The sequence below is a fragment of the Antennarius striatus genome, chromosome 17, assembly GCF_040054535.1.
Source record: "Antennarius striatus isolate MH-2024 chromosome 17, ASM4005453v1, whole genome shotgun sequence".
In the NCBI taxonomy this organism is placed as follows: Eukaryota; Metazoa; Chordata; class Actinopteri; order Lophiiformes; family Antennariidae; genus Antennarius; species Antennarius striatus.
In genome coordinates this window covers 1,101,812-1,129,750 of record NC_090792.1, presented here as the reverse complement: position 1 = coordinate 1,129,750, position 27,939 = coordinate 1,101,812, and the positions used below count along the sequence as shown (strand labels likewise).

Sequence of the window (27,939 nt, the reverse complement as noted above, 5' to 3'; positions counted from 1 at the left end):
CCAGCTTGTTCCTCAAGCATTGATAGCTGTACCCTTTGTTCTCAAAGACAAGTCAAATGTAGACGGAAATGTCTTCTCCAGAGATAGTTTTTTGTTTTTTTTTAATTTTCAACAGCTTAAAAAAAGTGTAAGAAGCTTGATTTATTTTATGTATTCAACCTCAATTTGAGCTCATGATGCTCAACAGGCTAATCAAGGTGAATAAAAGGGTCAAATGTGACAGTTCCTGTTTCCACTTGGTGGCGCTGTGCCACACAGCAGATGGAGCATCTTGGAATGGGGTTCTAAAGCAAGAACTTTTCGTTTTAGAGCAAGAATATACAAACTAAGATGCAGTCATTTTATAACATGCGTGTCACGTGGCAGAAACTAGCGTCTACACGCCAAAGCATGTTTTGTCATCATTCAGTTCCAAACTGGTTCAGCTCGGATCTGCAGCTTGGACTGTTGGTTGACCTTCTCTGGTCAGGACTGCTCCCGTTCTGTAGAAACATCTCATTTCTGAAGGAGGACTCCTTCAGAGGGCCATTATTATAACAAATCCAGGGATTAAAGGGGTTTTAATTTTAGTCACCTCTAAATTAAGAATCTGAAGTTTCAAAGCTTGATTGTCAAAAATAAAAATATTTCAAATAATGACTCCGTTATGAATCAGTTACAGGACCAGGAGCAGTGGAAATGGAAAAGACCCAGTAAAACATTCTCCTCTGAGAAGAATATTAGAAGAGGGTGAACTCTTTTCTCTATGGAGGAGAGATGCTGATTCACAGATAAACGACAAACCATTTGTAGGTGTGAAATGAGATCAACTTTAATCTCTCACAGGTGGAGAACCAGTTTCCTCTTCTTCTTGACACCGAGTCTTTAAGTCCACAGAGACTAGAAGTACAGAAAACAATGAAATGATGAAGAGTCTGGTTCAGCTAGTTAGCAGCGTGTCGGACCAAGACCTGTTACCTGTATGCTTAAAGCTGGATCAATGTCTCTCTCACACACAGACAAGCACAGAAAATACTCCACAGGTCTTTAGAAACAGCAGCAAACAGTCTGAAAGCTCCAATCAAGTGGTGAAATGACATGACTGGATAAAAAAATATTTCTTTTAATGAAATAGTGAGTGAACCACAGACAGACGAGTGAACATCATGTGGTTCAAAGCGGTCTGACCAGCGAGGGTCAGTGCAAAGCACACCAGTGGTGAGGAAACACTATGGCTTTAGACGTTCACTACTATCGCTTCAGAGGTCCTTCCTCGTCTCGTTCACGTCCAGATGGGAGACGACAAAAAAACACAACTTCACACGGTCCGGTTCGGTTTGTGTGGAAGACTCCAAAGCAGTTACATCATCAAACGCTGCTCTGGCGCACAATCTATAGTTTTATCACGTTTGCAAATGCATTTTAATGGGGATCCTTTCTGAAATGATGCTTTGCAAAGGTTTTAACGACGCGAAAACAAAAATACAAATGGAGCCCAAATCTTCTTCTGCGGTTTGCCAGGATTTAGCCCTCAGCAGCAAATCCTCAGTGCAAAGCCAAGACTGTCACAGCAGCTTTGACTCAACGTGTGCTAATAAATTAGACTGTGTTCACATGTGGAATATAGAAATAAACCAAAACTTGTGGCGCTCTTCAGATATCTGAGCAACAATTTCTGAGAAAAACAAATGTAAGAGAAAACAGGTTGAAAATAGTATTTCAAATATTTGAGATGTTGCAAAACAACAAAAGGGTTATGACGTAGGTTTGAAGTGAACACACTTCATTGCAATTGATTGATTACAATTCATTAACTAGAATTGGGACTGCTTTGGCCCTATCTGAAGAAGAGGAGAACCGAGTGAGTCTTAATCTCTATGGTGAGAAACGAATACATTTAAGGTAATCAAACAAAACAGAAGAATTCACGACGGGTGACTCTCTGGGCGGCGTTTTCTGGGGGGGGGGGGGGGGGGGGGGCGCTATCCCGCCATTTCTGATAAATATTAAAAATTAAATTCCAAAACACACTTTTTGCCTGAAGGTGAGTTGAAAGGGTGTGTTTCTTAAGGTTGGAACTACACAATATGATGAGGGCAAAAATAAAACTTTTAATTGAGAAAGCAAACATCATCCTCCAGGTATCCACTGTGTTCTCAAAGGATACTTTTAATGAGGGAAAAGTGTGGTGAGGGCTTTAACCAGGTAGCACGTCACAAACTGCACTAGAAAACATGATTGTCAACACACACATACTGATGCATATGCACACACACACACACACACACACACACACACACACACACACACACACACACACACACACACACACACACACACACACACACACTGCACTAACCAGTGAACCGACACTAGAGAGCGTTTGGGTTCTTGCGATAACAGTCTCCTAACTCCACTAGTATTATTGTCTACACACACATTTTGCTGGAGTTTGTCGTGTGTTCTTTCCTTTCTCCTAAAGAAGTCGATCTAAGTTCTGTTCTGCCAGGAGGTGGGGGGGACACACACACCGGCAGCAGGTTTTAGTTTGTAGGAAAGCCATGCTGAACGACCTAGAGTCAGGAAAGTTATATTATTTTAACCTCTATATATATCTCTTCTGATTTCAGGGACAAAAATAAATAAATAGCATTGCTGTGGCAGTAAATGGACTGAACGTATTCGCTGTTCTCTCTGATTCTCCTCAGTTCCACTGGCACTTGGACCGGCCGCTTCCCTTCGGCCCTTCTAGGTTGAACTTCTGATTAAGTCCAGAGCTGAATCAGCGTCTTTGCCGACCTTCTCCTGACCCTCCTCTCGCTCTGACGGTCCACGGAACTCCATATCCAGGTCGTACTCAGTCTTCATCTCCAGCGGGAGCTCCTGGCCTTCTTCCACATCCTCCAGTTTGCGTAATATAATAGGAAGCTTTGCGTCGCCGTCGGCATTCTCCATCAGAGCAACGTCGCTTTCCTTGTAGCGAGGCAGAGGCGCCCCCTCCTCCAGCTTCTTCTGGAAGTGCAGACGTTTGGCTCGCCCACAAGCCGAGGTGTTTTCCAGGATCTGCTTCTCCGCCATGCGGAGCTGGATCCCCACGCAGGAGTGGAGGGACAGATCAGGTTTCTCCAGCATGGAGCGGTCCTCCTGGGAGACACGGGCCAGGAGATGACAGGTGAGAACAATCATGAGAACAGGTTAAAGAAGTTCATGACATTTTCTTACTCTGCTGTCACTGGAATCTTGTGTCCATTTGAGAGACACACAAACATTTGTGCTAAATTTCCTTCAGCTGACTGACCTCTGATGTGGTCTTGTAGGTCTTGAGAAGGAGAGCGGTTCGGTTCTCGAGGAACGTCCACAGCTTGATCTCGTTCTCCCAGCTGACGGGGTATTCGCTGTTACCCAGGGTGAGGATCTTACTGATGGCCTGGTCCCCAAGCAGACACTCCTTCAGTTCCTCTGAAACCAGATGAGATGTTAGCATCTCCATGAAAGACAGTCAGACCACAGTCGGTGTGGGTCATGGGTTTGTTGGACGAGAACATTTGTGGATTGTAGATGTCTTGTGGATGACGCACCATGAAAGTCTTAAAAACATACAGCATGGGCCCCCAATGCTGACAGGATTTCAAAGAAATTCTTAATTTCATGAGAAGTGTACCATATGTACCTTCTGAGAAGTTTTTGTGTTCTGCATTCATTTAATCATCATTCTAAGGACTTTATTTTACACATTCATGGATTGTGATGTGACGCCTGCTGCTGATCGACCTGAATAATCTTTTACATTAAACTGCTGATCACATGTTGCACTGGGAGAAAGTGTGGAGTGTCCCATTTGTGATCCAAACTGTTGGATTTTTTTTTTTTAAACTTTTTTTTTAACACACACACACACACACACACACACACACACACACACACACACACACACACACACACACACACACACACACACACACACACACACACACACACACACACACACGTGCAAGAAATGTCACAAAAAGCTTTATTGATACTTCATCTCTAAATTAATAAATAAAATATTGAGCGAGGTCCTGAAGACGAGCCGTGTGAGTAGGATGTATGGGATTTATGACACCTGTGTCATCCTCTATTCATGCTGATGAATACTGCAACCCCCCCCCCCCGGGGTCACAGCTCCATCAGCACATCTGTTAGACTGCCTTGATCAACCAACAACCTGAAGACTGAACACACCTCCACCGACGTGTGGAGGAAGCCGTCACCACTTCACAACGTCTCTGTGTGTGTGTGTGTGTGTGTGTGTGTGTGTGTGTGTGTGTGTAAGTTAGGATATATTGTAAAACTTCATAAAAAGAGAAAGCAATCATTTTTACACTGAATATAAATGAAATACTGTTGTTTTTGCTCCCATTATTAATGAGATCAACTCAAAACATTTTCTACATACACAAAATAAGCTTTTATTAGTTACTTTGTGTATAAATTACCACTTATTATTTTGTGTATGTAGAATATGTTGTGAGTTGATCTCATAAATAACGGGAGCCAACACAACGCTGCTTACATTTTTGTTCAGTGATTTACAAGCAGACGGTTTACATTAACAATATTAGACACACACAGTATTTAGTAAAAAGACTAACGTTTCCAGGAAAAAGTGTCCAATATTTCAACTACAGGTAGTCGCCGACTTACGACCGCGATTGGTCCCGACACATCGGTCGTAACTCGACTTGGTCGTAAATCGACTCTTAAGTAAAAATTCAATCCAGCATCACTGGTGCTGGTGCTTGGCTGGGGGTCGTCCGGATCGTCAGCTGGGGCAGCGTGTGGGTTGGTGGGAGCGGGAGACGATGTTTTCATCATCATTGTGAGCTTTGTCTGAATTGTTCGTTTCTTTTTCTCCTCATAAATTTCACGATATGGACGGAAAGCGTCGTTTGCCATCCGTTCAATCCTTGCAAATGTTTCTATGTTCTATGTCCATTTCTTCAAAGTGTGCACGGAGTTTATTTAACAGGGAAAAGCCTTCTGACAAGCCTTTGGTGGTGAACATTTTTTCTGTTTCCTCCTCTTCTTTCTCTGCTTCTCTTCTCTCTTCTTCTTCCACTCTTTCTTCTTCCAGCGCGATCAGTTCTTCATACAGCGCGATCATTCGTGAGTTCTCCAAGGAGAGGTTTTTTGCCAGTTTCACTATTTTCTCTCGAATCTGATCAAGTTCTTCGTCACTTTCAAATCCAGCAGAAGAGTTCACGTAACGCTTGACAGTTTTTCCATACGTCATTCATACATTTCTCCGTCACAGCCTCCTAAGCAGCCCGGCCCATCAGTAGTGGGCTGGGCTGCTGATCTCAGTGTGACTGAACAGCGTGTGTGCGCCGTGGGGACTGAAGAGAGCGCGGGAGCCTCAGAGCGTGAGTACTGTGGCTGGAGGGAATGCCCGCGTTACCCGGACATTGTGGTCGTAAAGTCGGTCGGTCGTAAGTTGCATAGGTCGTAAGTCGACGACTACCTGTATATCGATATATCAGGAGCAAACAGATGTAAATGAGGGTTGATGGTGTTTAGTGCTGATGTCTGTCAGTGTCTTACCCTCCGTCATACAGAAGACTCTGAGGAAGGCTAGGAGCTGTGATGAAATGGGCGGTTCATTACAGTGCAGAGCAAAAACACAGGAGCTGCAAATAGAAAACACAGATCACCATCAGTAATGATTCTGTTATCATGTGATCGATTACCTCAGTCAAATACTGCTTTATAGACGTTATGTTCAGTAGAGAAGAGAATCCGATCTGTCTGACCACCGTCTCAAGGCTGTGTCAAATGTAGAAATACAACATCAACTGTTGTATCATCAATACTTTCACTACAGCACAGTGATCAATATATTGATCCATACCACAGTGTACCTACACACTTAAACAGCAAGCTAACAAACAAAGTGATAACTGACTGGATGAAGAAACAGAGAAAAACAAATGAACCCTCGACTGCAGCACTGTTTCCATCCCTCCACAGAGACCACACAACAGGCAGATGTCAGGACGTCTACACTGTGGTCAAATCCCTCCTTGATCAGTGTAAAAACGCTTCAAGTCTGCAGATTCTACTCCTCAAGGATAGAGGACGTGTTTCCTCTGGCTCGTGAGTGAGGACACGTACGCTGGGATGCCGGCTCGAGCCAGAACTTCAGCCTTCATGGCGTAGAGACGCTCGCTTTTACTGACACCCAGCTTGATCTTCACTCGGTCGTGGATGTTGTCTTGGTAGAAGAAGCCGTTGTGGATGACGAACTCGGCGTTAGACCTGGTGCCATAGAAGATGTAAATCTATGGAGAGAATGACACATTACAATCAAAAATGCTATCAGGAATTAAATCTATGGAGCTAACTAGTTGGGATTGGAACACAGGACTGCAGATATACTGATGAACTCTTTGTTTAAAAAAAAACTTTCTTCCCAACCCTACAGTTCAGACATTTGAGCAGCGTCATGACAAAAGCACAGCGTGAAGAAAAGCTCAGCATCACACCAAAGCTGTGCATGACACTCACCGTGTCGCCTCCGTTTCACTTCTACACCGCTGAATGTGTCGCATTACTTTCTAAACCTATTTTTAATAACATTCATTTTCTTTGCTACTGTAATGGAGAACTTCTTCATTTTAAACTGACATATGTACGCATTAACGTTGTGTGGCTTCCTTGTGCCTCCATGGCATCTGCGTTAGTTTTATCTGGTGTTGCTTCTAAATATATTCACTATTACATTATAGGAAACAGAGTAAAGTTTCAGCTGCGCGCGCGTCGGACTCACCTGTTCGTTTTCCTTGTAGTCCTGCAGCGCCACACATTCACAGCGATCGTCTTCCAGGTTGTAGCCAGTTGTGATCTGCAGACCGACAGTCATTTGAGTCTCAAGGAAGAAGAAACAACTCACTCCTCTTTGGTCAACAACAAACCTATGATTTATATAACCTATAATCTAATAACTAATCAATAACAGGATCTATCTGGACCAATGATCATTAGGATGACATGAAAAGTAGAATTAATTTCTAGCTACTGGAAAAGGAAGCTCCAATGGTTGTTGCTCCATAGGACTTGACCTTTTCCTTGTATGTAAAATATAAATATATATTTTTAATCAATCAATATTTTTATGTATTTTGTTTTGGTGGCTTGGGTTGAGGGCAACATATTTAAAAAAATAAAAAATACACTTTTTTTAAATGGGAAAAAAATTAAGTTAAAAATCAAATAAAAATGTGACACAAAAACAATCAGTGGGTGTATTTGTCAGTTCACACTTTATAGAGTGTTTTCATGGGTGACTGACGCAGCAAAGCCTTTTTAATTTCAGCTGGAGTTCTGGAGGCAGCAGCTTTTAAACCGTTCAGCAAACAGCGGAAGATCAGCGAAATAAAAGTTCTGTTTTTCAGTTTGGAGTTATAATCTTGTCGTTACCGCTGGCTTTTACTTGTCTAGTTTCTTATTTTATTTCTATTTAGGATGCGACCTATGACTTCCATACCGGATCGGTCGAGGCCCGGGTTAACAACGACCGCCATCGGCGCTGTTGACCTACAGGGCGCCGGTGGAAATTGGATTACTGTTGGTCGAAGAAGGAGAGGAGGAAAGTGCGTTCACACGAAGAAAGAGAAGAGGAACACCAAGAGTATAGGACTGAGAGTAGGGACGTTGAATGTTGGAACTATGACAGGAAAAGGTAGAGAGTTGGTTGACATGATGCAGAGGAGGAAGGTAGACATACTGTGTGTCCAGGAGACCAGGTGGAAAGGTAGCAAGGCTAGAAGTTTAGGAGCAGGGTTCAAGTTGTTCTATCATGGTGTAGATGGGAAGAGAAACGGAGGAGGAGTTATCTTGAAGGAGGAGTTTGTTAGGAATGTCCTGGAGGTAAAAAGAGTGTCAGATAGAGTGATGAGTCTGAAGCTAGAAATAGAAGGTGTGATGTTCAATGTTGTTAGTGGGTATGCTCCACAGGTAGGATGTGAGCTGGAGGAGAAGGAGAAATTCTGGTCGGACCTTGATGAAGTGATGCAGAGCATGCCTACAAGTGAGAGAGTTGTCATTGGAGCAGACTTCAATGGACATGTTGGTGCAGGAAACAGAGGTGATGAGGAGGTGATGGGCAGGTTTGGTATCCAGGAGAGGAACGCAGAAGGACAGATGGTGGTTGACTTTGCAAAAAGGATGGAAATGGCTGTAGTGAATACTTTCTTCCAGAAGAGGCAGGAACATAGAGTGACTTATAAGAGTGGCGGTAGGAGCACACAGGTAGACTACATCTTGTGTAGACGGTGTAACCTGAAAGAGATCAGTGACTGCAAAGTAGTGGTAGGTGAGAGTGTAGCCAAACAGCATAGGATGGTGGTGTGTAGGATGACTCTGGTGGTGAGGAAGATGAAGAGGGCAAAGGCAGAGCAGAAGACGAAATGGTGGAAGCTGAAAAAGGAAGAGTGTTGCAGGACTTTTAGGAAGGAGTTAAGACAGGCTCTGGGTGGTCAGGAGGTGCTTCCAGATGACTGGACAACTACAGCTAATGTGATCAGGGAGACAGGTAGGAGAGTACTTGGTGTGTCATCTGGAAGGAAAGTAGATAAGGAGACTTGGTGGTGGAATGAGGAGGTACAGGAGTGTATACAGAGAAAGAGGTTAGCCAAAAGGAAGTGGGACACTGAGAGGACTGAGGAGAGTAGACAGGAGTACAGGGAGATGCAGCATAAGGTGAAGGTAGAGGTAGCAAAGGCCAAACAAGAAGCTTATGATGACTTGTATGCTAGGTTGGACAGTAAGGAGGGAGAGACTGATCTATACCGGTTGGCAAGACAGAGAGACAGAGATGGGAAGGACGTGCAGCAGGTTAGGGTGATTAAGGATAGGGATGGAAGTCTATTGACAGGTGCCAGTAGTGTGATGGGAAGATGGAAAGAGTACTTTGAAGAGTTGATGAACGTGGAAAATGAGAGGGAACAAAGACTAGAAGAGGTGACTGTTGTGGACCAGGAAGTAGCAAAGATTAGTCAGGATGAAGTGAGGAGGGCATTGAAGAGGATGAAGAGTGGAAAGGCAGTCGGTCCTGATGATATACCTGTAGAGGTATGGAAGGGTCTAGGAGAGGTGGCGGTAGAGTTCCTGACTGGGTTGTTCAACAGGATCTTAGATAGTGAGAAGATGCCTGAGGAATGGAGGAGAAGTGTGCTGGTGCCCATTTTTAAGAACAAGGGAGATGTGCAGAGTTGTAGCAACTACAGAGGAATAAAGCTGATGAGCCATACAATGAAGTTATGGGAGAGAGTAGTGGAAGCTAGACTAAGGGCAGAAGTGAACATTTGTGAGCAGCAGTATGGTTTCATGCCAAAACAGAGTACTACAGATGCAGTATTTGCTCTGAGGATGTTGATAGAGAAGTACAGAGAAGGCCAGAGGGAGCTGCATTGTGTTTTTGTAGATCTGGAGAAAGCTTATGACAGGGTGCCCAGAGAGGAACTGTGGTATTGTATGAGGAAGTCTGGAGTGGCAGAGAAGTATGTTAGAGCGGTGCAGGACATGTATGAGGACTGTAAGACAGTGGTGAGGTGTGCTGTAGGTGTGACAGAGGAGTTCAAGGTGGAGGTGGGACTGCATCAGGGATCAGCTCTGAGCCCCTTCTTGTTGCTATGGTGATGGACAGGTTGACAGACGAGGTTAGACAGGAATCTCCATGGACTATGATGTTTGCAGATGACATTGTGATCTGTAGTGAGAGCAGGGAACAGGTGGAGGAGAAGCTAGAGAAGTGGAGGTTTGTCCTGGAAAGGAGAGGAATGAAGGTTAGCCGCAGTAAGACAGAGTACATGTGTGTGAATGAGAGGGACCCAAGTGGAAGAGTGAGGTTACAGGGAGAAGAGATCAAGAAGGTGGAGGATTTTAAGTACTTAGGCTCCACAGTCCAGAGCAATGGAGAGTGTGGAAAAGAGGTGAAGAAGCGTGTCCAGGCAGGATGGAACGGGTGGAGGAAAGTGTCGGGTGTGATGTGTGATAGAAGAGTTTCAGCTAAAATGAAAGGAAAGGTGTACAAAACTGTGGTGAGACCAGCGATGTTGTTTGGTCTTGAGACAGTGTCACTGAAGAAAAGACAGGAGACAGAGCTGGAGGTAGCAGAGATGAAGATGCTGATGTTCTCTCTGGGAGTGACCAGGAAGGATAGGATCAGGAATGAGTACATCAGAGGGACAGCACATGTTAGAGGTCTTGGAGATAAAGTCAGAGAGGCCAGACTGAGATGGTTTGGACATGTCCAGAGGAGAGACAGTGAATATATTGGTAGAAGGATGCTGAGTTTTGAACTGCCAGGCAGGAGGCCTAGAGGAAGACCAAAGAGGAGGTTTATGGATGTAGTGAGGGAAGACATGAAGGTAGTTGGTGTGAGAGAAGAGGATTCAAAGGACAGGGCTAGATGGAGGAAATTGATTCGCTGTGGCGACCCCTGAAGGGAAAAGCCAAAAGGAAAAGAAGAAGATGCGACGCCAGTGAACCGTGGTGTTCATCTCTTTCTTAACACAAAATGCGACGGACTGATGCGAGTGAACCTTCACCAAAGACGGACTCGAACACATCCTGAAGGGGATCACAATTTGTGATTAACCCAATTAGGATATTTTTAAAGCACCCAGTGGTTCTTTTCTTTTCTACATGTCATTTGTTTTATCATTTCTTCCTCCTACATACAGAAAACAACGCTTTTAAGTTACTTGAAGCTTGAATTTAACCAACACAAATCAAAATACTTTGGAAAACCTTTTCTAAAAGCATTTATTGGTTCACTATGATGTAAACACACGTGTGCGTGTGTGTGTGTGTGTGTGTGTGTGTGTGTGTGTGTGTGTGTGTGTGTGTGTGTGTGTGTCTGATGGAGACGTTACCAGTCCATTAGTGTGGTTACACATATCCCACAGGGGAATGAGGGCCAGCGTGACCTGGCTTCCGTCCTCAGTAGGGATCTGGTTCTGACGGGTCATCACTGAGGAAACCGCCCACCTGTCACACACACCAGTGAGGCACTTCAATAAACAATCAATCTGCACAACAGCAGCTGATTATTAGCACAAAATCTGAACTGGATCATTTCAACGGGAATGCACAAAAACTGCACAACTACAGAAAAGTACTTCAAGGATACAACTAGAAATGATTTCAGCTAAAGCGGACGAGCGATTCTGCATTGTTGTTGGTGACGGCTGTGTGTGACGCAGCGTTGGGTAGAGGGGGGGTGCAGGGAGAACATCTGCCCCAACTCAGGAACCTCAAGCTACAGCTGAAGGATCTCATCCAGGGAGAATCAGGTGGCTTGTTTAAACCCATCCAATAGTTGTATGTATGTACACGCACACACGCACACACACACACGCACACGCACACACACACACACACACACACACACACACACACACACACACACACACACACTTGAAAGCACTCACCTGTAGTCATCAAACGTGAAGTTGTCCTTCAAAGGCAGTTTGCTCGCTGCTGGATGAGTCTAAGGATGGAGAGGAGAAGGACAAGAGTCAAGTTTATTTATTCTTACAATCTGCACATGGACGACATCCCTCCGACCTTTTGTGTACTGCGAGCACTATGACGCCCCCCCCCCCCATCAGTACGACCGTCACATCAGATAAGGAATAACTCCCCCCAAAACCCTGTTCATTCATTCATTCATTCATTCATTCATTCATTTTCTCAACCCCCTTCATCCGCTTGCACAGGTCATGTGGAGCTGGAGCCTATCCCAGCTCCCAACAGAAACCGTCTATGACAGAGATCAATACACTCAATACACAGAATGTGAAGTCCATGACATGGAAAGTCTGAGTTGGAGAAATGATGCCAAGTCGTCCTCTCAACTCCAAGAATGTAGAGCCGCCGTCACGAAGAGCAAAAAGGGACAAACGATTTTGTGTTCTACTGTGAGGATCAAATGTTCTCTTTATTTGTTGGATTTTCTCTTGTATACTTCAAACATTTTACAGTATGTCTGTGTGTTCATTCTATCTACATACCTGAATTAATTTGTAGAAGTACGCGTACTGGCGTGCTGTGTTCTTATACTGGTTGAGAATGTCCTGCACCGCCTGCGTTCCCAGCAGCAGCTGCACCTCTTCCTGCTGGTAGTACAGCGGGGTGTCGTATTCCTGAGGAAGACTGCGGATGTACGGCAGCCAGAATGTGTCGGGGTTGGCACGCTCACACAGCAGGTGGAAGGCCAGAGTCACGTTACCCATGGCCTGCAAGATCCGGTCCTGACTGTACAGCGGACCTGAGGAACGAGGGACATAAAGGAGAGACAAGAAGACATGTTTAACTATCAAAGTTCAAAAACTCTATGCTGTTGTGTGTAAACTAAAACACAGATTCATTAGGTAAAGTAAACACTGGTTGCACAAGGTAAAGGCTGTGAAATACTGATCAGCATTTAAATTGGATGAACCGACACTTAAATACACCGCTGCTGGTTCCACATCTGACACAGACAAAGAGATCCAGGTGCTTGTGACACAATGGTGCACACTAATGTAACACTTTGCAAAAACTAATTTAGATGAAGTCAAAGGAGATCATCTCCTTTCATTCTGTAATTTCTCTTTTTAAGTTAGAACGTGTGTCTTTACCCAGGACAGAGTTCTGGGCCGATTCAACCGTCATCAGCATCTTCCTGGGAATCCATAGGAATAGTTCTTCTGCCTGCAAACACACACACACACACAGTGTAAATAACATTCATGACAACGGGGTTAACCAGCTGACTCAGGGAGGAGAACCTCCCACAAACGTGTCATAGGGTAACAGACTAATAGTTACCTGACTTAACATTTTAAGCCACACTTATGACTCCAACTGAATAAATGGAGCATTTAGAAGATAATCTTTGAAAAGAAGTGGAACCCACCTTGATGTCTCTTGTGGCCCTCAGGCCGTAGCCCTCTGTTCCAAAGTTGGTGACCGTGAAGCAATCACAGGACGCCTGGTTCTTCTGAGCCCAAGACATCAGGTCGGGGAAGTAGTCCTCTCTGCTCCCCTCAAACACCACCGACATCCCTGAACGAAAACACACAAACTCTTTCATTTTAAAACAATTCACTATTAGTTCTTTGGGGATAAAGAAGGAAATGCGTGGACACGTCGTCACCTTTCTGTTTCTTGCGGATTTTCTCAACCATCCCTCTGATCTGGACGTACTCTTCCCACTCTTTACCAGCAGAGGGTGCTGCACTGCTGCATTCTGGGAAACACATGGAAAAAAAACCCTGAACAAAATTAATTAAAAATCCCATCAATGTAAATGGATCAAAATAAGTGTCATATTTTCAATAAACAAATCGTATCTCCATGGATACGACTTGTTCATCCAGCGCATTGTTCAGAGCATCACACTCTTCCCTTCTTCCCATAATGCCATGTGGTCATAATGCCAATCCAGATTTTAAAAGCTTCCGGCTTTCAATGAGAGCAGACGTCTTTTCTTCTGTCTCTCGTTGTTGCTAACTTTGCTATCTCTCTTAAATTCGTTCTGGATAAACACTCATTAACTCTCACTGACTCCTTCAAAATGCCAAAAGGAAGAGGGAAATCTGAGGAGTCTGAGAATAAACATGAAAATAAAACCCTGGAACAAATGGTCTCTGGGTTGGAGAAGCTAACCCGCACTGTGGACCAGCTCAGGAGTGACTTCGATAAGTTCAACAGTGAACTTGATAAGAGGCTGGAAGAAAAGATGAAACCGCTAATCATCTGCTTGCAAAAACTGGAGGATGACATGGAAAAAATACAGAAAGGAGCAGAGCAAGGACAACCTGAGGAGTCTGAGAATAAACATGAAAATAAAACCCTGGAACGAATGGTCCCTGGGTTGGAGGTGCTAACCCGCACTGTGGACCAGCACAGGAGTGACTTCGATAAGTTCAACAGTGAACTTGATAAGAGGCTGGAAGACAAGCTGCAACTGTTAATCAAACGCTTGCAAAAAGTGGAGGATGACATGGAAAAAATGCAGAAAGGAGCAGAACAAGGACAACAAAGAATGGAGGAATTCGAACAAAGCATTCGAATAAATGACGTGATCATCACCGGCATCAAACTTAAGCCAAGAAATTATGCTCATGCCGTGACCAGAGGAGTGGAAACAGAACACAGCACCGATTATGAGTCGGTGGAACAACAGGTGATTACTCAACTGAGGGACCTGGAGATTAACATCGAGCCGGACCAGATTGAGACATGTCACCCACTACCATCTGGAGGTAGGAGACCACCTGCAGTGCTGATAAAGTTCTACAACTGCAAGTCCAAAATTGCTCTTCTGAAACAAGGCCCTAAACTGAGAGGAGAAGACGTCTACATCAACGAGAACCTCACCAAAAAGAATGCTGATATCGCTAAAAGAGCTCGACAGCTGAAGAAGAACGGGCTGATTGAAAACACCTGGACCAACAACAGCAGGATCTTCATCAAAATAAAGGGGCTTTATCCGGAGCAGATGAAAACAATGGTGATTAAAAATGTAGAGGAATTGGAGAAACTCAACCAATAAGGTCTGACCAAAGACAAAACCTCTGTAACTTCAACACAGCAGAAAACAGCCATCTCTGTACTGTCTGAAGAAATGAAAGATCTGATACAGAGAACCGCTGATCAAGATAGTCTGGAATTGAAAACCGATCACTTTGTGGATTATACCCCGTCTGACCCAAATGGAATTATTGACCCGGATAACAATTTTTACAGAGATACAATGAGAAATAATGGATATCACACCCAGGAGCAATACAACAAAAAGTTTAAACCTAATGGCCAGCTTTCACTAATTCACTTCAACAGTAGGAGTCTATACACCAGTTTTGGACACATTAAGGATTAGCTAAACCAGTTTGATAAATATTTAAAATCATCGCTATGACAGAAACTTGGATTAATGAAAACAGAGGCATGGATTTCCATATGGAGGGATATAACATGACTTGTGTGAACAGGAGGAACAAAGGAGGGGGGGGTTGCCCTGTTTATTGATAATAATATTAAATTTGAGACTCTAAAAAATATGTCGATAACTGTTGATAATATAATGGAATGTGTAACTGTGGAAGTGTTTGTGAAAAAAGGTAAAAATATTGTTGTAAGTTGTGTCTACAGAACACCTGGTTCTAAAATAGAAGATTTTACTGAATGTGTGGGAAATTTACTCTCGAAAGTCAATCACAAACACGTGTTTTTATGTGGTGATACCAACATTGATCTGTTAAACCCCAACAAAAATGCACAAACTGAAAGCTTCATAAATATGATGTACACATTTGGTTTACAGCCTTTAATCACTAAACCAAGTAGAATCACTACTCATAGTGCCACCTTGATAGATAAAATTTTCACTAATATTATGCTTAATGAAACTATGAGCGGCCTACTGATCAATGACATAAGTGATCACCTCCCAATATTTACCAACTATGACTGGAAACAAACCGTGTGTCGAGAACAGGCCCAAACATTCTACAAGAGAGTCAAGACTGGAGAAAGAATGAATGCATTAAGAAACGATCTGTTAGCTCTGAACTGGTCTGATGTTTACGCTGCTGAGGATGTTAACACTGCGTATAACTATCTCACTGACAGAATAGAAGAATTGTACAATTTACATTGTCCAGTGAAGAAAATTCATCTAAACAAAAAAGGTGTTAAGAAACCATGGATGACGTCGTCACTGATCAATGCCTGTCGGAAAAACAATACATTATATTAAAAGTTTCTTAAACAAAGAACAGAACAAGCAGAAACTAAATACAAAAAATATAGAAATGAATTAAAGATTATAATATGAACATGTTAGAAAGAATACTACAGTAAATTTCTTGCAGAAAATAAAAATTACACCAAAAAATTATGGGACATAATCAATACTGTTATAAAACAAAGTAAGGCCAAATCATCCTATCCAGAATACTTTAATATTAAAAATACAAAAATAGAGGATATGGATGAAGTAGCTAATAAGTTTAATGAATTCTTTGTGGGTGTTGGACCTGAGCTGGCAGAAAACATTCCTTGTCTCACACTCGCACTGGGATTACTTGGATGACATTGGAGGAAGGAACCCAAACTCAATGTTTCTGGAGCCAGTGAAGGACACAGAGATGAGACACCTGGTCAGTCAATGCGTAGCAAAAACTTCTACTGATGTGAATAGATTTGATATGAAGCTAATTAAGGACACACTGGATGGAATTCTGCAACCACTTACACACACATGTAATCTGTCATTTCAAACTGGGGTGTTTCCTGACAAAATGAACATTGTTAAAGTGGTTCCGATATATAAAAATGGGGACGCTTGTGAATTTACAAACTACAGACCTGTTTCAAGACTACCACAGTTATCAAAAATCCTAGAGAAGCTGTTCAAAAACAGACTGGACAAATTCATAACAAAGCACAATCTCCTTGACTGTAGTCAGTACGGCTTCAGGAAGGATCATTCCACTGCGTTAGCGCTGACAGAAACAATAGAACTAATTACTGATGCCATAGATCAAAAGATGTACTCCATAGGAATCTTTATTGACCTCAAAAAAGCTTTTGACACAATTGATCATAAAATTTTAATTGAGAAACTAGAACGATTTGAATTTAGGGGTACAGTAGTAAATTGGATAAAGAGTTATTTACATGAGAGGTCTCAATATGTTACTCTGGGCGGGACGACTTCAAAAACATTAGACATTGTGTGTGGGGTGCCACAGGGGTCAGAGTTGGGTCCAAAATTATTTATACTCTACATAAATGATTTATGTAAGGTTTCAAAGGTACTTAAAATGATACTCTTTGCAGATGATACAACCATCCTTTGCAAAGGACATGATATAAATAAACTAGCCCAAACAGTCAATGAGGAATTAGCCAAGATGCAATTATGGTTTGATATAAAAAAAATTATCCTTGAACCTAACAAAAAGTAAGCACATGTTTTTTGGGAAGAAAAGCTGCAAACACAAAATTAATATTAGGGTGAATGATATAAACATTGAACGGGTTAATGAATTTAAAATGCTAGGAGTGATTATTGACGAGACGCTAAATTGGAAACCTCACCTAAGACAACTGCAAATAAAGTTAGCCAGAAGTGTATCCATACTCTGGAGAACTCAAAAATTCCTAAATCAAAAGGCGCTCCGTATAATATATTGTGCACTAATCTTGCCCTATCTGAACTACTGTGCTGAAGTTTGGGGAAACACATATAAAAGTGGCTTGCAACCCTTATTATTGACCCAGAAAAGAGCCTTGAGAATTATTCACAATGAACATTATAGAGCTCATACAAACCACTTATTTATTAAATCTAAACTACTGAAAATACATGACATTATCAGCTATAAAACTGTACAACTTGTGTATAAAGCAGCCAATAACAATTTATCTCAAAACATACAATCACAAATACAGATTAATGAATCCAATTATCAACTATTATCGTTCACTGGTGTCAAACTTTGGAATAGACTGGATTATGAAATTAGGAGTGTGGGAACTCTAACTGCCTTTAAAAAAGCATTTAAAAACAAGATTTTGCAAGGTTATATTTCTCACACAAATGATGGTTAAAGGACTGAACTGTTTTGGCGAGATAAACTTCATGTTGTTAATTCTGTGAAACAAATGTCACTACAACCTCTGTGCAGAAATTAGGCACTTGCAAGATGTTATGACTAGGTGAGCAAAGACGCACGCCTATTGGACTAAATGGATGGATCAAAACAACAGCGTATCAGAATAAAATAATTGAATTTGATTTGTGACATGCAAAGTATGTATTAATTGACAATGTGCTGTAATGAGAGAGATGTTGTTGATTTAGGGGACGGGAACTTCACAAGCCAATGGCTTCTACCCGTCGACCCTTTTTTTTCTTTTCGGGTGATGTTGCTGATGTTTCTACAATGATGAAAGTAAAATCTGTTGTAATAACATGCCTGGAAAGAAGAAAATAAACTGCATAAATAAATAAATATGTTAGCGTCCCTGAGACACAGTGTAATCCTTCACTGAGGCACGTTCTGACGCTACTTTACTGCTTTGACTTCTTCCCCTCGTGTCCTGTTAAGGTGGACAGAGTGTAGAAACTGAACTCCAACTCACTCTGCAGCAGCTCAGAGATCAGAGTCATCATCTCCTTGGTGGAAACCACAGCACTGGCTCCGGAGCCCGACTTCTGGATCTTCACTCTGCTTTTCTTTCCCATGATGCTGGACAGACAAGCTGAGAAGACAGACAGGATTCAATGTCACCACTACAGCACACACCGAGAGCTCCATCCATCCTCATTTGAGTTTGTGCAGACTCTTAAATGGTAAACTTCGGTAGCTTCAGTTTCAGCCAACCTGGTTTGGTCTTCTGCTTAAGATTTAAAACACCTTTTGTAAAGTAATTTAATGCCAACTTCAAAGACTGATGTATAAAAAGGAAATAGTGTAGATTTTAATTCATACTAAATACTTCTTGAACTGGAGACTGAGATTTTACCCGAATATTTATATATTAACACTCACATATGGTGACAAAAGTTTCGATATAAATGAAACCAAGTACAACAGTGAATTAGAATCATTAGGTGCAGCCAACTGCAGCTTGTAGGGGGGGTGCCTTGCTCAAGGGCAGTGCTGGCTCCTCCCACTGCCAGTTTGCACTCCAAATGTTTTTGATCCACATGGGCCTTGAACCAACCACCTCCCGGTCCCCAGCCCAAGACTTAGTGGACTGAGCTGCTGACAACCCCATGACGTGTTTGTATGGTTACTGAGATAACTAGGAAGAACAGTTCAGAACACGTCTACAATAGATTCAAAGGTTTGATGACCCATCATACAATCAAACCAAAAGAAATTACAGCTGACTTAGTTCCAACTGAAATATAATCAATCCCAAAACTATTCTGCACATTCTACCTCGACTGAGACTCCTCACACACAACTCACACCTGGTTGAATGTGATTCTGATTGGTGGGCAGCACCAACACAGTAACAACTGAGTCAGAAGCACTACTATGGGATGTGAACATCCCTGAAGGCACCAATGGGGCATCATGTGAGTGCATTAATGTGATATATTTTCACTTGAAACAGGATGTAAAAGAAAGATGAATAGAAGTTTTGGGTTACATACAACATATTAAATATTATAACGCCCAAAAGTCAGATTCATTTATCTGTACAAAGAAAACTCAGACCCGTAACCTGACAGTCATTATGGTCATTATTGAGCTCATTCTTGGGCTGGCAACTCGTTTTTAAAACTTTCAAGAAGAAATAAATCACAATCACCAAAAAAGTATTGATAAATTTACTATTAATCAGAATCAGTCACCTAAACACAGGAAAACACCTCCGACGTCTGTAAATATAATGTTTGAGCCTTAATTCTAATCTGGAACCGGATTATTTTCAAAAGAAGAGAATAAGAACTACTGGATTAAAACTGAAGGAGACGTGACGGGTTAGTGGTGAACCGGTGACAGGTTGAACTGGTGACGGGTTAGTGGTGAACCGGTGACGGGTTAGTGGTGAACTGGTGACGGGTTAGTGGTGAACCGGTGACGGGTTAGTGGTGAACCGGTGACGGGTTAGTGGTGAACCGGTGACAGGTTAGTGGTGAACCGGTGACGGGTTAGTGGTGAACCGGTGACGGGTTAGTGGTGAACCGGTGACAGGTTAGTGGTGAACCGGTGACAGGTTAGTGGTGAACCGGTGACGGGTTAGAGGTGAACCGGTGACGGGTTAGTGGTGAACCGGTGACGGGTTAGTGGTGAACTGGTGACGGGTTAGTGGTGAACCGGTGACAGGTTAGTGGTGAACCGGTGACGGGTTAGTGGTGAACCGGTGACGGGTTAGTGGTGAACCGGTGACGGGTTAGTGGTGAACCGGTGACGGGTTAGTGGTGAACCGGTGACAGGTTAGTGGTGAACCGGTGACAGGTTAGTGGTGAACCGGTGACGGGTTAGAGGTGAACCAGTGACGGGTTAGTGGTGAACCGGTGACGGGTTAGTGGTGAACCGGTGACGGATTAGTGGTGAACCGGTGACGGGTTAGTGGTGAACCGGTGACGGGTTAGAGGTGAACTGGTGACGGGTTAATGGTGAACCGGTGACGGGTTAGTGGTGAACCGGTGACGGGTTAGAGGTGAACTGGTGACGGGTTAATGGTGAACTGGTGACGGGTTAGAGGTGAACCGGTGACGGGTTAGTAGTGAAGTGGTGACGATAATCTGTGGTTAACTAGTAGCTGCCGTCAGGGATCAGGAGCTAACCGCCTCACCAGCTGCTAGCTAACACAGCCTGTTAGCCCAGTCATTAGCGATGACAACAAAAACAACAAAAACAAAAACAACACACGACTAGAAGGAAGACTCACAATTCATTCACTATGAACTACAGCAACATACCGTGTTCCTTCAGTCACACAGATTCACTAGTTTCTGTTTCTTCTTCGTCTTCTTCTTCTTCCTCTTCTTCTTCTGCTGCTGCTGCTTCCGCTACTGTATTTGGTATAATTATCGCCCCCTACAGTAGTGGAGGTTTAACAACAAGGCTCTAAACCGCAGGATTTTTCTGTCAACTTTTTTTTCCAATCACATCATAAATCTTTGTATTCCTCGTGTTCAGGGTATAGTTAAAAAAATCCCTCACATAGCTTCAGAAGATCTTCTTCCAGTTTGCTTTTCCTGTGTTTGCTGTTGGTATTAGTGAACATGTTCTCCTGTTCTTCACACATGTCTGTTGTGAAGTTGTGCACCTGGATCTCTTCAGCATGTGTTTAATGGCTGTCAAAGCACTAAACTAAATAAACGTGATTTAAAAAATCAATCATACATGTGGCTGGGTTTATAAAAATTTACTATTACTTTTTACTATTGTCTGTTTTTGTCTATTTTTAACATGGTTTGGTTTTTTTAAATAATCACTGGCATATCTGTCTCAATATCCGTTAATCTGATTATTTTCTATATTTTTTTCTTCTTTCCTAAAAAGTCCAGCTCAACCACGTCTCTTTCAATAATGAAGATGGCCATTTCTATTTTTAAAGCTGTCAGTGTGAAATTCAACTCTAGGGCAACAGCAAAATTACTCTCAACAAGATTGTGCAGCTGCTTAGCCAATGGCTGATTCAAGAAATAAATGAATGACATTGAAATCAGCCAATCATCATTCTCAAATCAAACACCTAATGGTGATTGTTTTATTACCACACACCAGCTCTGGGCTCGGCTAAAGTCAGGTCTGTTTGCTGCAGCGCCCCCCTCTGGTGGAGGAGAAGTGAAGCGCCCATCGGAGGTGGCTTTGGAACAGGAGCCTGAAATAAAATAGATGTTATTGACCTCAAACGTAGTTTTGATACCTTCACTTTTTCACATTAAGACATAATGTGATGTTTGCTGAAATGGCTTTAAAAAAACGAAGGCTGCTGACTAGTAGAAGCAGAATTACATCTATATAGATATTCACACATTCAACCTTACGATAGATTGTCTCCATACGGTTAACGTACAGTATATTTGGGTATGGAATTCTACTTTTGTGACAAGCATGACATTTGTCAAACTGAAACGCCCTCCTAATACCCATTCCTCTATTTTCTTCAATGACTCCTGAAATATTTTCATTACCAATTATCCACCCTTGAAATTTGGAATTATCTTAAAATCATGAATTGGATAGTTTTTGGATTATGTTTGTTAGAACTCAGATCATATGGATGGGAGGCGGCGTGGACCTTCCATCCAGCTTTAAACCACTAACATTGAAAATGTTTTCCAGTTGGCGGTGGCTCAGCAGGAGACTGGACCCCAATATTCCAAGATCGGTGGTTCGATTCCCGCTCCACCTCCTGAGCACTGCTGAGAGAGAGAGAGAGAGAGAGAGAGAGAGAGAGAGAGAGAGAGAGAGAGAGAGAGAGAGAGAGAGAGAGAGAGAGAGAGAGAGAGAGAGAGAGAGAGAGAGAGAGAGACCCCTTCAGCACCCCAGGAGACTTTACTGAGGGGAATGACGTAATGTCTCCATCTGCTGGCCAAACATTTTGTTAAGTTACCCGAACAGTTGGACAGAAACGTCCACCGACAGGCGTCCAGGTAAACAGAGGACAGCTGATCCTGACGTCACGGAGCTGGAGTCAGACCAAAGTACAGACAGGAAGACTCTCCCTGCGTACCTTTCTGTTCCATGAGCCCGAACGAGCTCCGCCATGCAGTGGTGTCACGGTAACCCCACGCGACGGCTGTCCCCCGACGCGTCTCTGCGTCCTCTTGTTCTTGCTGCGCGTCAAACCCGCCGCGCTTCACCCGCAGTGTCTGGACTTCAAGCCGCCCTTCAGACCCATGAGGGAGCTGGAGTTCTGTGTCATGTACAAGGAGTTCGGCTGCTGCGACCACGACAAAGACCAGAAGCTCATGTCCAAGTACTACCAGATTATGAATAATTTTGATTATAGTGGATTTTCCAACTGCGCTGCGTTCGTCCTGGAGCTGCTCTGCCAGGTAGGCTGTTGGACAAAGGTCGCTCGGCTTATTCCACAACGACAGACACCAGAAGTGGGCTGACAACTGTCCACAAATATGGTTGTGTAACGTGTGTACCTTATTTATTGATTTATTTATTTAGAAAAAGTAATAGAAATGGTTGATTCTTGAAAGTTTTATCCTCATTTAGTTTGATACAAAACATGTATGTTCTCCCCGTGTTGTGGGTTCTCTCTGAGTCTTCCAGTTTCCTCCCACCTCCAAAAAAACACATGCACTTGAGGTGGATTGGTCAGTTGCAAATTGCCCATAGGTGTGTGTGTGTGTGTGTGTGTGTGTGTGTGTGTGTGTGTGTGTGTGTGTGTGTGTGTGTGTGTGTGTGTGTGTGTGTGTGTGTGTGTGTGTGTGTGTGTGTGTGTGTGTGCTGCCCACTGTTGCACGTAAGGATAGGCTCCAGCAAACCCTGTGACGCGCAAAAGTGGAAGGCGCAGTTCAGAATATGAATGAATGAACATTTTGAGTGGCTAACGTTAGGGGAGGGGGGCAGTTCAGTCCCCAGACTCTTTCACTGATCATACAGCAAGGCAGTTTTCCACTACGTCTCAGTTCACTAACTGACTTCAGGTCCAGTGAAGGAGTCCAGTGAAGGAAGAGTTTCACATCTCGTTGGTGGAGCAGCGATGAACTGAGTTCGCTTTAGGAAGTGTACTAAAGGCTGGACATGTAGTGTCACCCTTAGGTGGACAAAAACCAGATAAGGTTTAGTTGTCAGATTGTTTGTTAGTGAAAATGTGTCCTCTCTCCTGAGCCTTCAGATGTATTGTTTCTACCCTTCCTCACTGCTCTTGGTCTATCTAGGAATGCTCTCCCTATGCAGCCCACCTATTTGATGCTGAAGACCCAAGCACCCCATTAAGGACCATCCCTGGCCTCTGTCCAGACTACTGCTCCCAGTTTTGGAATAAGTGCCGTTCCACTCTTCCACACCTGACCGATGACCCGACTATAGCCCAAGTCATTGACGATCAAACAAACCTGTGTCGGTACCTGGAGCTCGATGACATGGACTACTGCTACCCACACCTCCTCAGCAACCAGCAGCTCACTCAGAGCCTGGGCCACGTTCAGTCAGACGTGCACGGCTGTCTGCAGCTTTGTCTGGAAGAGGTTGCTAATGGCCTACGGAACCCACTAGCCTTGGTGCACGCCAACGATGGCACTCACAGATTCTTTGTGGCAGAACAGATTGGCTTGGTGTGGACGTACCTTTCTGACCTCTCAAGACTGGAGAGACCATTTCTGAACATTAGCAACGGGTGTTGACATCATCATGGGAAGGTGATGAACGAGGCTTTCTGGGGCTCACCTTTCACCCCAAGTATAAATACAATGGAAAATTGTATGTTTATTACTCAGTGGAGGTGGTTTTGAAGAAAGGATAAGGATCAGTGAGTTCCATGTGTCCAGCAAATGACATGAATGTGGTAGACCATACTTCTGAACGGTAGGTATGTGCTACATCCAGATAAGAAAATATATCAGTGTTTTTTAGGTCTGTAACCTTTCAGATGTTCCACACAAGTACAAAAACAAAGCTGTACTTGAACAACTTTTGTCTTTCCAGAGTTATTCTGGAAATTGATGAACCCGCATCAAATCATAACGGGGGGCAACTTCTGTTTGGAGATGATGGCTACCTGTACATATTCACAGGAGACGGTGGAATGGCAGGAGATCCATTTGGGAGATATGGGAACGGCCAGAACAAGTAAGACTAGAGTGTAGTCTCAGACTAGACACAATCAAATGATTTTAAGTAATCTTTATCCAACTTCTGATTTTTCTTCTGATCAAAATGCATCATATAAATTCTTAAGAAGAGTTATTATGATCATGACATGACTTCTTCCAACTTGCCGTGTTGCTTTAGGTCGGCTCTCCTTGGTAAAGTTCTCCGAATCGATGTGGATGGGAACGAGAGAGGCCCTTTATACAGAATTCCTCCGGATAACCCTTTCATACACGAACAGGGAGCACGTCCTGAGATTTATGCCTTCGGTGTTCGCAATATGTGGAGGTGTTCTGTGGACCAGGGTGACCCCGTGACCAAAGAGGGCAAAGGACGCATATTTTGTGGTGATGTGGGCCAGAACAAGTTTGAAGAGATTGACATAATCGAAAAAGGTCGGAACTATGGCTGGAGAGCCAGGGAGGGTTTCTCCTGCTACGACAAGAAACTGTGTGCCAACAGCTCTCTTGGTAGGTAGACTGTGACGCACCATGTCTGCTCACTTTTCCTGTCTGTATAGAAATAATTCTGTCAAGTTTTGTCTGTACTAAAAAATATTTGCTCATAGTTACGACTACTTTATGGTACAACTGTGAATTTACAGTTCACAGTTTGAGTACGTAGTTCACAAACTACATTTTTAGTCAACACACCACAACCACACCCACAGAATATTATATGTGACAGAATATTGAGGATGAAATTAAGCAATAGGAGAAGCAGGAAAACACTTTAATAATCCCCTTGGGTAAATTATCTCAAAAGCGCTGAAAAAAAGAGTTGCAGAGCAGAAGTGATGATAACAAATCTTTTCTACAGGCGATGTCCTGCCAATTTATGCGTACCCTCACAAAATGGGAAAGTCAGTGATTGGCGGCTACGTGTATCGCGGCTGCGAATATCCCAACTTGAATGGCATGTACATTTTTGGAGACTTCATGAGTGGGTAAGGTTTGATCCAGTAAATGTAAGACATTTTTATTTGCTCGATGAGACCTAAATATTTCAGCTGACTGCAATGACATGTTACTGGTGCGGAAATGGGTTATAATAGAAATACAAATAATACTATTTAATTATTATTTTTTTGATTCAGTATTTGTTGTTTGAAATTAAAGTGCAAATGCAAGATGGCTTCTTTTATGTAGTGGTACTATTTTTAGAATCTGTTATCTGAATATTAAAGCGGTGTACACAGTTTGGGAATACTGATAGAACCGATAAAATTATAAAATGTTGCATAAAAAAATGTATTAAACAAAAATGTTGTTCCAATTCAAATGAGATCATCCAGATAATATTCCAGGCATTATGCAGTATTCCACAAACACAAACACACACACACACACACACACACACACACACACACACACACACACACACACACACACGCACGCCAGATGCCCTTCCAGCCACATCCCTGTCCATTGGGACGGGCCTACAGATGACACTGGCTTGTCCCCCCGTAGGGCTACAGATGCCCGAGATTGAACCTGGGACTGTTTTTTCTAATTGTCTAGAGCTATAATTGTCACTGTTTTTACACTGTATTTTCAAGTTTACCTTTAATTTATATTCCTATTTTTATGTCCTTTTTGTGTATATTTCTTCTTTGTTATCATGGATTAAAGAGTTCCCTCTTTCAGGCGTTTGATGAGCCTACAGGAGGACATGAGCACAAGGCAATGGAGGTACAATGAGATCTGCATGGGCAAGGACCTGACCTGTGCGTTCCCTGGACTCATCAACAACTACCATCCGTACATCATCTCCTTTGCAGAGGATGAAGCTGGTAAGGCATGAACAGCTGCACGAGACGAAAATGTCCTCTTGACATGTTGTCATGTTTTCTTTCTGTCCAGGTGAGATGTACCTTTTGTCCACTAGCACACCGAGTGCTACGTCACCTTCAGGAGTCGTTTATAAAGTGGTGGATCCCTCCAGGTGAATGATTCTTTACATGATGGCTGTTTGTGCCTCGTGTGCCCCTGCGATGAACTCGTCCCGCATGAATCTCACGTCCGCTGTCACCCAGGAGAGGTCTCTCTTATATGCAACAGCATTTATAATATTTTGTGATGTGCTGTTTTTCAGACGAGCTCCACCGACACGATGTCACTACGACCCACTTCCTGTCAGAGTTAAAAGTAAACTCGTCAGATTTGTTCCTCAGGAAAGTGAGTCCACTTCCAAAACACCTTGACCTCATTATTGACAAGCCAAAATTCTAATTAACCCCGCGACGTTCATTTACTTGTATTCATGTTTTATTCCTTTAGCACTGATTGGCATTCATTTGCCAGACAAAAACAAGCTTGAACCTCAACCCACAGAGTCATACGACTGGCTTCAAAAGCTCATTGATGCTCTAACTGAAGTAGACCAGCAAGGACCAGCCACCCCTTCGCCATCCGCCAGGCATTCCAGGCACAAAGGCCGACGTAGGAAGAACAAATCCAGAACACAAAGTGCACCCAAGGTCCAAAATGGAGAAGTGAGACTGGCTGGAGACGAATATGACCGTCGTGACCGAGGAAGGGTGGAGATCTTTATCAACGGAGAGTGGGGCACCGTGTGTGATGACCTATGGAATATCGAGAATGCTGCAGTGGTTTGCCGTCAGCTTGGATTCTCATTTGCTCTTAAGGCAGTCAAGAACTCAGAGTTCGGGGAGGGAAAAGGGCTTCAAATTCTTTTGGATGATGTTCAGTGTGAAGGGACCGAGTCCAGCCTACTGGACTGCAGACATGCTGGTGTGGGGACACACAACTGTGCTCATTATGAAGATGCTGGGGCCATCTGTGGCAACTCAGTTTCCACTGCAAACCCCTAAAATTTACACTACTATGATGCCAGAGCTAAGTATTATTAATTATATCCACCCTAAATTTAACACAAATAAAAGCAGCAAGGTATAATAAAATATGTTTTTGTTAAATGTAAATACAAAAGAAATTTGTAATTTTATATTATACTTGAATGCTTAATGTACACCCGGTTCTACACCTTCTCAATAATTTTCTACAGTAACTCTGTAGAACATCTGCATGCGGAATGTTACATACCACTGAGTGAATAGGCACATATTAAGGAGTCACTGTAAAATTCAACAAATGCATTATTAGTCTGTAATACCTGTCTGCTATACTTTAATCAGACCATCAACCATACCATTCTGCAGATGGTAGATATACAACATAAATAACCAATGTGAATTTCCCAGCTTGGGATCAATAACCTCTGTCTGTCTGTCTAATGTTCAAATAAATAAACTTGTTTTATTTTATATAGTTATTTATAATATTTTCAGTACATAATGAAAAATGCAAGTTATTAAAATGGTGAGTTTTATCCCAGGGACAGTTGTGTAATGGTAAATTACCATGTGGTTACAGTTGAGTAATTGTTCTCAATTTTATTCAGTGGATTCATGAATCAGTGTTCAAGCATTTTAAGGTCGTGATTCTCTTCTTGGCTCTACCAGTGAGTTTTTCATAAGGCTCAAGTCTCATTAGCTTTACACCATTAAATATTACTTTTGTCTCTGGGAAGACGATGAGACTCTGGAGACGCCCAGAGGCATTTGAACCATAAAAACACCATGTGTGTGTAGGTTCTC

At 42.8% G+C, this 27,939-nt stretch overlaps 2 protein-coding genes across 3 annotated transcripts; one reads left to right on the top strand and one right to left on the bottom strand.

Annotated features, from left to right (window-relative positions):
* Positions 1 to 1,932: 1,932 nt before the first annotated feature.
* Positions 1,933 to 20,549, bottom strand: setd3 (SET domain containing 3, actin histidine methyltransferase). 2 transcript variants are annotated; one of them, XM_068338660.1, is made up of 13 exons: positions 20,462 to 20,549; positions 18,163 to 18,282; positions 13,163 to 13,255; positions 12,923 to 13,071; positions 12,645 to 12,717; positions 12,036 to 12,292; positions 11,454 to 11,512; positions 10,896 to 11,010; positions 6,788 to 6,862; positions 6,133 to 6,299; positions 5,563 to 5,648; positions 3,278 to 3,438; positions 1,933 to 3,123 (listed from the first exon to the last, which is right to left on the bottom strand). In XM_068338660.1, the coding sequence occupies exons 2-13, from the start codon at positions 18,263 to 18,265 to the stop codon at positions 2,728 to 2,730; spliced, it is 1,734 nt and encodes a 577-aa protein (XP_068194761.1). In that variant the 5' UTR covers positions 18,266 to 18,282; positions 20,462 to 20,549; the 3' UTR covers positions 1,933 to 2,727. The 2 variants fall into 2 exon arrangements, with proteins under 2 accessions (XP_068194761.1, XP_068194760.1); XM_068338659.1 differs by having other exon boundaries at positions 20,431 to 20,479.
* A 1,716-nt stretch (positions 20,550 to 22,265) lies between these two features.
* Positions 22,266 to 27,610, top strand: hhipl1 (HHIP-like 1). Its single transcript, XM_068338858.1, is given in 10 exon segments — positions 22,266 to 22,549; positions 23,390 to 23,843; positions 23,846 to 24,035; positions 24,156 to 24,299; positions 24,462 to 24,790; positions 25,140 to 25,266; positions 25,967 to 26,112; positions 26,183 to 26,264; positions 26,415 to 26,497; positions 26,600 to 27,610. Coding segments are annotated over 10 exon segments (2,268 nt in total). The 5' UTR covers positions 22,266 to 22,390; the 3' UTR covers positions 27,154 to 27,610.
* The last annotated feature ends 329 nt before the right edge of the window (positions 27,611 to 27,939 follow it).